A 15,883-nucleotide genomic window follows, 5' to 3' on the forward strand; every position below is an offset into this window, starting at 1 on the left:
AGTAATAGTTCTACAACGGTGTTGTATTTTATCCTGTTAAACTACCCTACCCCTTTGTCCTGGGGGAACATAACCTAATCATATACTTGGAAGCAAAACTAATCATTGAGATTAAAATAGAATTGTGCCTTTGGTTTGGCTTCAGATACCAAATAGTCACAGATGACCTTTACAGCAAATCGAAATGTGACAGAGGTTTGGCATAATGAAATAAAACGAACACGTTTTACTTGGATTTTTCCTTTATTTTGCCTTTGATTCTGTGGTACTCTGACTCTAGACAGGTGCCACAGGTTAAGGCAAGTGTCTCACTGCTGAACTTCAAACTGCCAGTGACTGGAAGGAATAAGGGAACTGGTATCTTTTATCTTTAAATCTAGTAAGCCTTGGTAAAGCTGACTTGACCTTTAAATCACATGGTACTTAAAATTTTACTTTAGTTTCTCAGGAAACATACATTATCCAAGCAGTTCTAGTGACAAGAGCACACTCCAGGATGACTGAGGTAGGAAGTTAAACAAAGTGGGTGGTTCTCCTGAGTTTAGTAATCCTGTGTCCATGTGTGTGGACTGGCAGCACTGTGACAACACAGTGTGGTTAGGAAAACAATTCAAAATATTAATTATTAATTAAATTCCACCATTAAAATGAATTTAAAATTAATTCCACCATAAATATTAATTCCTCTAGCAAGGAACTGGGCTGGTTAAAGTATTCTGTGCTGGAGTGTCTGCTTCCAAAAGATAACATAATAGAATCTATTTTTCTCAATTCAGTTTGGGTGTTGTATTTGTTTCTAGAAACGAATCTAGCTGAACTTTCAAAGTTGCTCAAAAAAAATTCTCGCTTTTAAATATACTCCAAAAAATGGGTAGAAGAAAAAGTGCCTTCCCATGAAAATGTTCCACGCTTAACTAAAGAAAAATGTCAGTTTGTTAGTTGTCCCCAATGAGTTTTGAAATAAACACACTTTTTTTTTTTTGCCAACTAACATATTTTTCTCTTGGCCATTACAAGCCAAGGGCTAATGGGCAGCACAGCCACAGGCATCCTGACACAGCATGCTATGCTATGCTAAGTCGCTTCAGTCGTGTCCGACTCTGTGCGACCCCATAAACGGCAGCTCACCAGGCTCCGCCGTCCCTAGGATTCTCCAGGCAAGAATACTGGAGTGGGTTGCCATTTCCTTCTCCAATGCATGAGAGTGAAAAGTGAAAGTGAAGTCGCTCAGTCGTGTCCGACTCTTAGCGACCCCATGGACTGTAGCCTACCAGGCTCCTCCGTCCATGGGATTTTCCAGGCAAGAGTACCTGGAAAATCCCATGGACGGAGGAGCCTGGTAGGCTACAGTCTTCTAAAAAATGACCACCAGGGGGCAACCTACTCCAGTTCATCCAGATTGACCGACCCACCTGTGCCCTTTGTTTCTCCCTTATTTTTACTTCCTTTTCAATTAACTTCTGCCTCTGGCTAGTTTCTTCCTGCAATCGTTTTTCCAGGAGTTCTCGACGTCGTTTTTCTTCCTCCAGAGCGCGTTTCTTGGCTTCCATTTCTCGTTCCTAAGTATCATTATGCAGAAAAAAATTTCAGACATACTGCTTTTACTTGAATAATTCCAATGCATATATATATATAAATCTCACTAGGCAATTCCTAATTTTATAGCTGAGGTTCTTACAGTGTATAACCAAGAGTAAAACATCCGTAATCATTACTCACAGAGCTTTCAAATCATTCTGTGCAGAAATGCAGCCACTACATATAGTTAACAATGGAATATTAAGTGAAACCCAGCTTGTGACTCTGTTCAGTCCTTTCATACTAATGACTCCAACTCTCCATTTTTAATATAAAAAGGTTAATTGTGACCCAACACTAGTCACAACTTTTAGCCTTTGTTTGATGGTTGTGGGTCCTTCTAATTCCTGTTGTTGCTCTGTGGCTTCCTGGCTGAAGGTCGCAGAGGAAGCAGCAGGGAAGTCAGAGGAGGAAAGGAGGTGCCCTTTCAGGCAGGAAGCAAAGTAATCTGGGGGATTCCTAAGGAAGTTCAGATTTTGGCTTGAAATATAGTCATAATAAGGTGGGAGTTTTAATATTATAATAGTGTCCTTACCATGAACTGGCAAGGCAGGGAGAAGGTGTCAAGACCTGCCATTTCTCCTTTCCCCCAGGCAGGCAAACAAATGGGCCATTGAAGGGAAAATGTAAAACAAAGAATTCATTATGCCCATACTATACACATTTTACATTAAAAAAAATGGTAGTGCAGTAAAGAGTGATAGAGAACATCTCTCCAACACTCTCACTTTTCAGAAAAGAAAATGAGGCCAGTGGGATTTCCCTATTGGTCCAGTGGTTAGTACTCTGTGCTTTCACTTTGAGGGCCCGGGTTCAATTCTGGTCAGGGAACTAAGACCCCAAAAGCCATTTGTGTGTGCAGTCAGTCGTGCAGGACTCTTTGCGATCCCATAGACTATAGTCTACCAGGTTCTTCCGTCCATGGAATTTTTCAGGCAAGAACACTGAAGTGGGTTGCCATTTCCTTCTCCCAAAAGCCATTTGGTGTGGCCAAAAAATAAAAAAGAATAAAAAGAAAACAAGGCCAAGAAAGGTAAAGTGACTATTTCAAGGTCCCACTGCTTATTGAGGCCTGAAGACAGTTTTCCAGTGTCAAGTGCAGGGCATCTTGAACCACCAGATCACTGACCTCTGGCATAAAGATATTAGGCCTACCCTGGATTCAAGAAGCCTTGTCTTCTCTGCATGAGCCTGCTTCAAAAGTCTCTCCATTTCTTCTATTCGGGCAATATTTGAAGTGCTGGCACTGAAGAAAACACAAGAGCTTTTTAAGAATACTGCTTCTTACTGATGTCTCACCAGATACACACGCGCACACACATCCCCCCCAAGATCCAATATGAAACGATGTTGCTTACAAGGATCGTTGGTCTGATGAGGCAAGTCACTTCAACTCTAACAACTCTAGGTGAAAGTAACTTACCTCAGTTTAGAAGACAAAACACAGGCAAGGGAAATAATACCACATAAAGTGCTCTACTCATACGTAAGGCAAAACCAAATCCTACAAAGTGTGTTCTCAATATGTTTCCTCCAAAGTTTAGAAATTCTGGCCTGTGGGAGGCCTTCTCATTAGTTTAATCATTCAGAGATGCCAGACCAACAAAACTATCACCAGAGTCTACGTAGATGACCCCTAAGTTTGGCAGTCAAACTTGATTGGGCAGTCAAACCCTCTTGATTTGGTTTGGGATCATGTGTCACCAGCTACTTTCTTGCTATACCTTCATGCTTCTGGACATTTTATTTCTTACATGGTGATTTAAGATGGTCAATTAAAAAATGACTTCTCTTAAGGTGCAATAGAAGGGTGGTGACCAGTTGTGTGAATAAAGCCCATACCACCATACCAACGAGGAAACTGCATTCAAGGTTTCAGAGCTTTAAAAGTAATGTCTCTTGAGAAAGACGTCACACAAGTGAAGGAAAAAACCAAAAGAGAAAGAGAAGAACTTGGGAATGTTTAACATTAAGCAAAATATTTTACTTTTTACTTGTTCACATTTTGACTATTCTGGAAAAAAAGGACCGTGGCCTAAGTCAAAACTTATTTACTCTGATGTTCTAGTCATGAAGAACCAGTGTCGTTTCTTATGCATGTACACTTGCATCAGTCAGTTCAGTCGCTCAGTCGTGTCCGACTCTTTGCCACCCCATGAACTGCAGCACGCCAGGCCTCTCTGTCCATCACCAACTCCCAGAGTCTACCCAAACCCATGTTCATCGAGTCGGTGATGCCATCCAACCATCTCATCCTCTGTCTTCCGCTTCTCCTCCCGCCCCCAATCCTATCCAGCATTAGGGTCTTTTCCAATGAGTCAACCCTTCGCATGAGGTGCCCAAAGTATTGGAGTTTCAGCTTCAACATCAGACCTTCCGATGAACACCCAGGATTGATCTCTTTTAGGATGGATTGATTGGATCTCCTTGCAGTCCAAGGGACTCTCAAAAGTCTTCTCCAACACCACAGTTCAAAAGCATCAATTCTTCGCCGCTCGGCTTTCTTCACCGTCCAACTCTCACATCCATACATGACCACTGGAAAAACCATAGCCTTGACTAGACGGACTTTTGTTGGCAAAGTAATGTCTCTGCTTTTAAATATGCTATCTAGGTTGGCCATAACCTTCCTTCCAAGGAGTAAGTGTCTTTTAATTTCATGGCTGCAATCACCATCAGCAGTGATTTTGGAGCCCCAAAAAATAAAGTCTGACACTGTTTCCACTGTTTCCCCATCTATTTCCCATGAAGTGATGGGACCAGATGCCATGATCTTAGTTTTCTGAACATTGAGCTTTAAGCCAACTTTTTCACTCTCCTCTTTCACCTTCATCAAGAGGCTCTTTAGTTCTTCTTCACATTCTGCCATAAGGGTGGTGTCATCCGCATATCTGAGGTTATTGATATTTCTCCCGGCAATCTTGATTCCAGCTTGTGTTTCTTCCAGCCCAGCGTTTCTCATGATGTACTCTGCATATAAGTTAAATAAGCAGGCTGACAATATACAGCCTTGACGTACTCCTTTTCCTATTTGGAACCAGTCTGTTGTTCCATGTCCAGTTCTAACTGTTGCTTCCTGACCTGCATACAGGTTTCTCAAGAGACAGGTCAGATGGTCTGGTATTCCCATCTCTTTCAGAATTTTCCACAGTTTATTGTGATCCACACAGTCAAAGGCTTCGGCATAGTCAATAAAGCAGAAATAGATGTTTTTCTGGAACTTGCATAGTATACTTGCATAGTCACTTAAATATGTTTTCTTTTTTTAAAAAAATATTTTTATTTATTTATTTGGCTGCACTGGGTCTTAGTTGTAGCATGTGGGATCTAGCTCCCTGACCAGGGATTGAACCTTGGCCCCCTGCATTGGGAGCATAGTCTTAGCCACTGAACTACCAGGGAAATCTCAAATATGTTTTCTTTTCTAGACTCTCTTGGGTACAGAGAGGTTTTTGTGCCTATATCCTCCATAGCATAGAGCCTGGCACACAGTAGGGGTTCATGTTCGAAACACACATTCATATAAAATTAATTCACATAAAAATGAATAAGATAATTGTTAGCATAATCTTCTTAAACCATACTGTTGATCAACTCAAACCTTGGATGTTTCAAACACAGTGCTAAGAGTTCTTTTGAAGAGAAATGACCACAGTAATCAAGGACATGTAGTTTATCTTAAAATCAGTATTGTGCACACATGTTTATTGCAGCTTTATTCACAAATGCCAACACTTGGAAGCAACCAAGATATCCTTTAGTAAGTAAATGAATAAATAAACCGTAGTACATCCAGACTATGTATGGAGTAGTATTCAGTACTAAAAAGAAATGAGCCATCAAGTCATGAAAAGACATGGAGGAACTATACATGCATATTACTAAGTAAAAGAAGCCAATCTGAAGGGCTAAATATTTTATTACTCCAACTATATGACATTCTGGACAAGAAAAAGCTATGGGGACAGTAAAAAGAGTAGTGGTTACCAGCAATTTGAAGTGGGGAGGGTAGAAAGGGAGACAAGGATGAATAGACAGGGCATAAAAGATTTTTAGGGCAAAGAAAATACTGTTTGATACAATAATGATGGATACACGATATATATTTGTCCAAATCCAAGAGTGAATCTATATAATTTGTAATTACGGACTTTGGGTGATAGTGCTGTGTCAATGTAGGTTCGTTAAGTGTAACAAATGTACCACTCTGGTGGGGGGTGTCGATAAAGGGGTAGGGTATGCATATGTGGTAGGAGTCAGTATATGGGAAATCTATGTACCTTCCTTTCAATTTTGCTGTGACTCTAAAACTGCTTTAAAAAACTAAAGCTAAAAAAAAAATCAGTACTGCCAGCCCCATTACAAAATGTATCCATCAAGGAGAGGGACAGCTTTAGCAATGGTGGATCCTCAGAAGCCTAACAATTAAGCTGCACTTGGCAGAGTGAACGTGGGCCAATTTTTAGGCAGGTGTTTTCTCATGAGAAAGACAGGAATAAGGCATATTTCCCCTCATACTTCTGTGGGCTGATGGAGGAAGGTACAAAGGGATAAGTTCCGTTCTCTTCATCCAGCAAAAATGAAGAAAAAAACTCTTTAGGGACTTCCCTGGTGGTCTAGTGGTTAAGATTCCGTGCTTCCAATGCAGAGGACGTGGGTGTGATCCCTGGTCACGGAACTAAAATACCATATGGCAACAGTGCAGCCCAACTGAATTTTCTGAAAACATCTCATAGAAAATGCATATTAACATTTACTACTTCACATCTTCATAACTGTTAGGCACCTAAAGTCACTCTTTTAAAAAATTACATCTTAAAAGTCACTTAAAAAATGTTTTTTTTGTTAATTTTGGCTGCACTGGGTCTTTGCTGCTGCACACAGGCTAACATGCCTATGGCACGTGGGGCCTTAGCTCCTCAAGCAGGGATTGAACCTGTGTCCCCTGCACTGGAAGGTGGATTCTTAACCTCTGGACCACTAGGGAAGTCCCGACTTTGGTTATTTTGCTAAAAATAATAAATTTTTATCCATGGACACCTACTTGTTCTCTATAGCTACATTTTTGCTATTGTCGATTTTAAGATTCCATTGACATGTAAAGCACTTTTATTTAGCAAAACTTATGCTGCTCTATGATACTCCTACTCTATCTGATACTTTCGGGGTAGGGGGCAGAACTGTACCTGCAGTGAGAAGCAAATGCAATCACAGTAGGAATTTAGGGCGAAGTCTAGACTTGTCAGTATCAGGGCACAGAACAAATGAAATGTAATTTGGCTAGCACCTCGCACGCCAAGGGAGAGCCTGAAGTCGCTGAAGATACACTTTTAATGTATTACCTGGAGCACAAGACACTCATCATTGGTTTCTCCAGCCCAACCAAATTATCACAGGAGTCATGCTTCCTCCCACTGCTTCAACTTCTGACCTTCTTCAGAAGGCAGGCACATTTCTGATCTCATATATGATTACTGTATGATACCAAATAATATGAAATCACCTGGCCATTTATGGAAAAAAGATGACTAGTTTTGCTTGCTTTCTCTACTTGGCCATGTTCTATTTTATCAACTGAAGATTATTTGTCTTATGTGACCAACTTTGGTAAAAACCCACAGTCATAAAGAAAAATGAAACTTTTTTAAGGGTAAAGGAATATAAATAGCAGATTTCGTTTTCAGTGCTGAAAAAATACCTTTCAGCAAAATCTGAATTTGCTTTCTAAAATATTCGCTTTAGAGGCAAAAGCAAAAACAGAAAAAGGAAGAAAAAAAGGAAACAAGAACATGATCAACTTTGGTAAAAACCCACAGTCATAAAGAAAAATGAAACTTTTTTAAGGGTAAAGGAATATAAATAGCAGATTTAGTTTTCAGTGCTGAATAAATACCTTTCAGCAAAATCTGAATTTGCTTTCTAAAATATTCACTTTAGAGGCAAAAGCAAAAACAGAAAAAGGAAGAAAAAAAGGAAACAAGAACATGATCATACAACAAATAAATAAAACAAAACAGAAACAAACAAAATTTTCCATACAGACAGAAAACTTTTCCAAGACTACCTTCAGTGCACCAATGCTGCCACTAAATGAAGAGCCAGAGTCCCAGAATATTTATTTTCAGTTCATCTTCTCGATTATTTTTTCAGGGCAAGAAAACTATTACTCTTGATAAAAGGTCTAATCTTTCTCTGTCCAGTAGACTACCTGGTCCCTTTGCAAGCTGTCTTCCCTCCTCTGAAATTCTCTGGTTTTCTGTATCTCTTCTGAGAGAAATCCCTAGAATAAAATGCAAATGCCGTGTTGACTACCTTGGGTAGAAAGCAGAATAAAACAAAGGGATAAGAAGTATTTGAAAGTCCATTTGAAGTATCTCTTAAAACCAAGCTCAGCCTTGGATGCCCTCAACCCCATACCCAGTCTTGTCCTCACTCCACACACACACTGGTGGTGGTTAACAGCTATCATGACATCAATTTCCTCAACATTTTCTCAAAGCATGATCACGAGGTCAGGGTTTGTTAGCAATAGTAACAATAACGTAGAATTGTAGGTAGTATTCAGAACACTACACTCTATGAGCTCATTCAATAATTTTAGCAGAATAAAGACTTTATGCAGAACTGACTTTCAGCTGCTGTTTTTTTAAGACAAAAGACCTGTTTTCTTAGCTTTATGTTTGTGTATGGTGTAATGATACTGAAAAAGTAAAAACACTGTCTGACTCCAAGAATATTCTGCTGGACACAAAGATGATATCTTGACAAAAAGTGTAAGGCAAAGGTACCCACAACTCAGAGTAATTCTGAGTAATTACTACCATATCGGTTTGTAATATTGGCAGTAATTCCTACCAATGGCTTTTGTGACACAAAAAAACCCACAAGACTAAGTTTATGCTGCTAGAACTCTAGCATGGAGCTCCCTCTTTAAAACATGTATAATTTCAGGATATTTTAATACATCATTTTTAAAAAATCTAAAAAAGAGAAAAGTTTTTTAGCTCTTTATTTCTCTTTCTGTGTGTGTGGTAGTCACTCAGTCAAGTCCGACTCTTTGCGACCCTATGGACTGCAGCCCGCCAGGCTCCTCTGTCCATGGATTTCTCAGGCAAGAATAGTGGAGTGGGTTGCCATTTCCTTTTCCAGGGGATCTTCCTGACCCAGGGATCAAACCTGGGTCCCCTGCACTGCAGGTGGATGCTTTACTATCTGAGTCACCAGGGAAGACCTGTTTCTACCTATCTTCAAAAAGTTCCCATTAGGATGTGCTCTCATATTATACATGCCAAACACCAGTTCCTTATTATCCATTTTCCTGATGTTTATCACATTAATTTTCCTTCATAAAATGGGCACAAGCTTGTCTTAGGGTAGCACGAATGTTTTTAGGTAGATGGCACAAAAGTGAAACGGTTGTTTCCTCTCTCCCTCTTCCTTTTATTTATACTAGACCTTTGCAGGCATCTTCTACTTTGGCTTCAATTTTTGACATTCAGAGAATCTGACAGCACACTTAAACTAATTCTTTCTAACTGTGGTGTTGAAGAAGACTCTTAAGAGTCCCTTGTAGTGCAAGGAGAGCAAACCAGTCAATCCTAAAGGAAATCAATCCTGAATATTCATTGGAAGGACTGATGCTGAAGCTGAAACTCCAATACTTTGGCCACCTGACACAAAGAGCCGACTCACTGGAAAAGACCCTGATGCTGGGAAAGATTGAAGGCAGGAGGGGAAGGGGACAACAGAGAACGAGATGGTTGGATGGCATCACCGACTCAATGGACATGAATTTCAGTAAGCTCCGGGAGATGGTAAAGGACAAGGAAGCCTGGCGTGCTGCAGTCCATGGGGTCGCAAAGAGTTGGTCACGACTGAGTGACTGAACAACAACAAATTAGTAATTTCTGACCATGGTGATTGGTAATCTATGATGCTAGCAGCACTGGGTCAGTTCTCTATAAAGTAACTATGGAAAATGATGGTGGTCACAGGGAGCTACCTGCCAGAAATAATGTTGTTCTCTTACTATGGCACATTCAGTGGAGTCATTCCCATTTAAAGAAAATGTAGGTGGGTGAACAAAAAAAAAGTAAATTAAGATTTTGGTGGCTACTATCCTGAAGTCTCTAGATCTAAACTTCTTGCTGTTCACTGTTCAGTCGCTAAGTCATGTCCAACTCTTTGTGACCCCCATGAACTGCAGCACACCGGGCTTTTCTGTCCTTCATTATCTCCCTGAGCTTGCTCAAACTGATGTCGATTGAGTCAGTGATGCCATCCAACCATCTCATCCTCTGTCCCACCCTTCTCCTCTTGGCCCTCGATCTTTCCCAGCATCAGGGTCTTTTCCAGTGAGTCAGTTCTTCGCATGAGGTGGCCAAAGTATTGGAGTTTCAGCTTCAGCATCAGTCCTTCCTTGAATATTCAGGGTGGATTTCCTTTAGGATTGACTGGTTTGATCTCCTTGCTGTCCAAGGGACTCTCAAGAGTTTTCTTCAGCACTACAGTTTGAAAGCATCAATTCTTTGATGATCAGCCTTCTTTATGGTCCAACTCTCACATCCATACATGACTACTGGAAAAACCATAGCTTTGACTATATGGACCTTTGTCAGCAAAGTGATGTCTCTGCTCTTTAATAGACTGTCTAGCTTTCTCGTAGCTGTTCTTTCAAGGAGCAAGCATCTTGGTAAATCTGATTGAAATGGCTCCCTTCTGTACTCACTGCTATGCTGCTATTCAGCACCTTCTAATATGAGAGATGGGGTTTGAGGAGGGAATCATTTGAAGGGATGTACACTTATTTTTAGTTTTTGGAGGGGATTTTGAGAGAGCAGAAAATGGAGCAGAAAAAGCCACCAATACAGGAAAACATATAGAGTGTATTTATTTATTAAAGATGGCTCAAAAAAAAAAAGGATAAAAAAAGGCCATGCTATCAGGGGTTCACTCAGAGGAACACTGTTATAAAATATTCACAATTATTTGGGTAGGTAGTCTGATGTTTTCAAAATAACAACTTTCAAAAGTGCATAGTGCCTCAGAAACCCAGAAAGTCCCTCTGAGATCGCTATACTGGGAAATGAAATGATTGCACTGTCAACTTTTATTCCTCCCACCATTGTTACACAATAGTTGCCAAGTTGCTGACTTTCGTGTCCTGTTATTCAAAAGTAACACATTTAATCGGTCGATTTACTGGCATTTATGAATAATTACTCAACATTCCAGGCTTTCTGTCCTGGGAACATCAGCTCCCGGCACCTTTGCATGGCTCTCGGACACCCTCATGGGAACAGCCAGTGCCTTATGAGAATATCCAGGGCAAGAGATGGATGGTTTGATGCCTAGTTGTTCCACACACTCAAGTCTTTCATTTTTTAAAAAATGAGACACTGCATTTTCCAATATTAAAAGAAGTGAAATACTAACCCCTCTGATATTAAATAATAGTGGCAGCAAAAAATTATCTTTAGTCTTTACATATTCCTCTCCTTAAATTTAAATTAAATTTCTCATGTGACAAGGAGAAATACCTATAATTCTCATGGTTGCTTTAGTGTTTTTCCCCAAGAACTCCTTTCCTTCTCTGGTAAGATGTATTCAGTAATATCAATATTTCACCTATTATAATGCCAGAATTAAAATACACTGTATTCTATATACCACAAAATGTAGCATTTATCCTTTTTTAAAAATATATATATATTTGTTTATTTCTTTGGCTACACCAGGCTTTAGTTGTGGCACATGGAATCTTTAGTTGTGGCATGTGGGGTCTAGTTCCCTGACCAGGGATAGAACCCCAGGCCTCCTGCCCAGGGCACGCAGAGTCTTAGCCACTGGACCACCAGGGAAGTCCCCATCCTTTTCTTCTTTTCCTTCACTCCCCAAATTTCCTGGCTATAATATTTGGTTAGATTTGGGTCTCTCAAAATTCTTTCCATTTATGAGACACTAACCCAAAGCTAAGCATACCTTGCTGATAATACTTTCTCTCTCTCTCTGTCACTCCTTTTTGTGGGGGCAAGGGGAGAAGCAAATGATTCAAAACTTTGCAAAGAAATTCTGTATAAATGATGATAATTTACCACTAAAATATTTTAAAATCCATAATCCTCTTGCACTCAAGGAACAATACACTATTTAACAGATTAGCAAATCAGGACCTAGAGAGATCTGTGATCTGCTTCAGTAACACAGTTAGCTGTCAGGTAAGGCCCAGAGAGCTCCTGTCCTTAGCCTGTGACTTCATTGCAATAGAGGAAAATTTGTTTCATGGTCATCATTCAATTAGTCATTTTCACTTGAGACAATTGCTCAGTGGACATTATTAAACACTGGATGTTCCTTGGGTTGAAATCATAATGGTTCTCAGCCAATTGAAACAGAACAAAAAAAGAAAAAAATCAAAATTGAAAATATGTCTACTATATCCCGAGGTATTTATTCAGCCAACACTAACTGAATGCCTACTATGTGCCAAGATTTCTGCTGAATGTGGAAACCAAAAGATAATTAGACATCCTCCTTGACATTTTGGAGTGTGCCAATTAATTATTGAAGAAAAAATTTTATACTGCAATGTGATCAGTGACACAATAGAAAAAAGGATTAACTTCCATGGAAACATGAAAGAAAAACACTCTCAAAGGAGAAATTTTCATGAGTTTCCAACTTAAGTTTGAGCTTAAACGGTGAGAAGACTTTCTCCAGGCTAAAGTGGGAAGGGGGTAGGGGAAGGTAAAGACATTTTGCAATGCTAGACACTCTCAACGCTCAGTATGCACAGGTTGAAGGAATACACGAATGAAAGGAAGAACTGACTCTAGACAGTGGTGTGCTGGTAAATCAGCTCTCTGGAGGAAAACAAAACCCCTGATAATGTAACAATTATGTGGGGTATGTATCAATTTATGTGGGGTAAATACTCCCACTGTGGCCGATTTCATACTATCAACATGACATCACTGATCACAGAGTTAGGAGGAAGTGTGCACCTTTGCCTCTTGTAACTGGTTGGAGTCAACTCCAGCTCACTGTAGAGTACTCTGTAAGGATTTGTGGAGTGAATGAGCATATAAATAAACAACAGATGACATGATTCCAGGGCTAGAACTGATATGGTCAAAGGCACAGAAATCTGAGAATTCATCGCCCTTTCAATGAATAAGAAGCTCTGGGAGGTGCAGCAGGACAGTGTGAATGCAGAGTTGGGCTGGATCTAGAATGCCAGGCTCTGAGGTCTGACTTTACTTAAAAGGTAACAAGGCATCATCACAAGCTCTTGAAGGAGCACTATAACTAGATTTATATTTTAGATGCACCTTTGGCCATAATCCCATAAGACTACTTTTGCTTGCCTCGAAGTATGAACACAAATGTGAATGGTTAAATCTTTACAAGCAGTCCTAATGAAGTTTGGAATCAACCAACAGAGGCAAATCCATTTTGAAGCACAGTATACATGTGAAGTCAAGTGTAAAGAAATAAAGGAGAAAATGGATTAGATGGTGTGTGACTGGCTCAAGTCACTCTGGATACAAAGAAAGTACCTTCAAAGACCATCAGGACACTCAACCCTCTTCTGTATTGTAGCTCTTTTTGTTTCAGAAATTTGGGCTTGTACATATACATTGCCTCAGATTGATGGCTTTACTTTTTGAAACAAGCAAGTGCTTTTCCAAACCAGAAACCTTCCCCAGGAGTGCATCTTACCTAGAGATATTGTCAGGTGAGCACGCAGAGATGCTGGTCTCCATGCTGTCAGAGCTGTCTAGGCTCAGAGTATCAAAGGCCTGGTCCTTGTAGCTGTGATCTGGGTAGTGGAAACTGTTCAAGTAGACATTCGATTCAGACGCTGTGCGGTTGTAAAATTCAGAAGACTTCTGCCTTTGTCCTTCACTCATCTGTTGGTGATTATATCCTAAGGAGAGAGCCATAAATATGTTCATATGCCTCATTTTTTCAGTCTTAGATCTTTTAAGACTCTCAAACCAGCAACCCAAAACATCTGCCTGTGAAACTGGGGCCTTGGTCTAATTTGTTTTGAAGCCAAGAAGATCAAAGAAACAGCATCATGCTCAGGGCAAGCATGAGTTTCAAAGAAGTGGTCTTGTGAGTGATTTTTTTTTTTTTTTGTCAGCAGATCACTCGACACTTTCTTATGCCATTTCTACATCTCAGCACAACGGAGAATAATACATCAGCACACATAGAAACCCACATGCAAAACCAAAACAGAAACATAATTCAAGCCCCAAATCCTCTAACAATAGCTGAGTTTAAGCAAAGCAAGATGACTTCTTATGATAAGTGACACGAGGCTCTTAGGGCGGTCACTTCTTCAGTGGTATTCCAGTTTCAAAGGTACTTGATCTGGTCATAAAACAGCAAGTAGATCATCTAGGTGTAGGATCTGAGAACCTTGTATCTCACTCATATCACTAACACTTTTATTTTGGTTAATGTTCCAACTGCACATTTTTCTCATTTTTTTTTTTTTCAAATCTGCCATCTGCCAATTATGTATTTAAAACACTCAGAATCAACAATCCTTCCAATAGTTTTGATCAGCCTAATTAGTATATTTTTAGCTTTTCCCTTCTTCTGCCTTAACCACCAGCCTTCAGCTAGTTGATGATAACTGTATGGAAAAGTAGGGATCATATCCACAGGAGCAAAAGTGCCTCTAGTAAGAGGGGCTTTTCTTACCCTGGTACCTAGTTAGCTGGCACACCAGGCCACAGGCTCTACTTTGTGTTATTCTCTGGTTTTCTTCTGGTAGCTGATTTTGGGCATCACAAATCGAATTATCTTTTAATTCTCTGTTTACCATGTACTCAAGAATCAGGAGTCATAGTGATAAACAAATCCCTCAATTCATTAAAATATGTTCTATAGAGTACAATAGTTCACAATCACTTTCTCCCAGATCAAATGTACTACCAGGCCTGTTAAGACTATATATTCGGACCATCTGGATTTTCCCTATTTTTTTGTACCCTACCTACCTTTCCATGAGGTTTTTAATTAGCAGTGAAATGACCAAAAAAACAGGCCAGAGGGCAAAAGAAGGAAAGTGATTCCAAACCGCTTCCTCAGCTGTTGATTAAACATTTTCATTTAAAAACAGATGCCACATCTGTGATGCTTCAACAAAACATTATAGACCAAAACTAAATCTGTAAAATGATTTGAGTTCCATGAGGGGTTTGCATGCCACTAGTATTTAGAGCAGTTTTATATACGGAAGTTAAAATATGTTAGTTCAGGTTAAGGCATTTCTGGGAAAATAAGTTTCGGAATGTAAGATGTAATCATAAATTATAAATACACATACATATGTAAAAACTACACATCACTTTGCTAAGGAAAGATGCAAAACATAAAAGCATACCATGAGGCTTTAGAGAGAATAGCATCAGTTGTAATAATTAATACATAAAGCATTACAAAAGCCAGTGCATTCATAAGCGTGGAGCTTGTGCCTTTTTTTTTTCAATCTTAAACACGGCAAAATAATTCATTACTCAAATATTTACCTTTGATACTTGAACTTTTGGAATTACTAACTGCTCCTTTTAAATTGTTTCCAATTATTCATTATGGAAAACGGAGGGACAAAAAATACCAGAGATTATTTGAAAAGGTCACACATATATTTTTCTTTACACTTTCAAAAAAGGCTTGTTGGCAAAAAGAACTTAATGCTGCCACCAATAACATGGAAGACTTTTCCTTGTGTTACTATGAAAACCAAATCCCTAAAGGACAACCCTGTCATTTAAAACACAAGAACCATCTACTTGGCGATGACATGTGTCACAACCTCCCTTCCCTTCAGTTTTTTCACAATGAGGAAAGGCTAGTTCCTGTAATGCAATTATGTAAGTATGCCCTGCTCCTTAGATAGTCCAGGATTTTTTTCCCAAATGTATCACAGAATAAGAAAATGAACTTACCACCTTCAGGGGAGGTAGACAGTAAACTAAAATGACTCCAAGTTCTCGAATGTGGGTATCAGGGCCTGCCGTGTTACAGCGTGTACTGTTAGGACTGCGGATGTAAATTCCCTAGGTCACCCCACTGTGTGTTTTATCTTATTTCTTTGCTCTGTGTCTCAGAGAACCTTCCATCATTCCCGTGATAGGATAACACCCTGCATTTTCAACTTAAATGAAAAAGACTGCTGCTAACAAGTAGCTTCCACGGCAGGATTTTAGTTTCCTGTGGATCCAATATGAGTGGGAACATCCATCTTATGCAGCCCCTCCTTTCCCCCTACCAGCAACACTTTACT

The 15,883-nt window shown here is 39.6% G+C and overlaps 1 protein-coding gene across 9 annotated transcripts in view; it reads right to left on the reverse strand.

Moving 5' to 3' along the window:
- Positions 1-15,883, reverse strand: part of PHLDB2 (pleckstrin homology like domain family B member 2) — a 162,098-nt gene that overhangs the window by 8,323 nt on the left and 137,892 nt on the right. For all 9 annotated transcript variants that reach the window (XM_081542523.1, XM_081542512.1, XM_081542532.1 and 6 more), the window contains 3 exons: positions 13,300-13,507; positions 2,734-2,824; positions 1,413-1,559 (listed from right to left, as the gene is read on the reverse strand). In XM_081542523.1, the coding sequence (XP_081398649.1) occupies positions 1,413-1,559; positions 2,734-2,824; positions 13,300-13,507 (446 nt within the window). The remainder of the gene's footprint in view (positions 1-1,412; positions 1,560-2,733; positions 2,825-13,299; positions 13,508-15,883) is intronic.

Source organism: Giraffa tippelskirchi, chromosome 2 (assembly GCF_054371585.1).
Source record: "Giraffa tippelskirchi isolate mGirTip1 chromosome 2, T2T-mGirTip1v1.2.pri, whole genome shotgun sequence".
In the NCBI taxonomy this organism is placed as follows: Eukaryota; Metazoa; Chordata; class Mammalia; order Artiodactyla; family Giraffidae; genus Giraffa; species Giraffa tippelskirchi.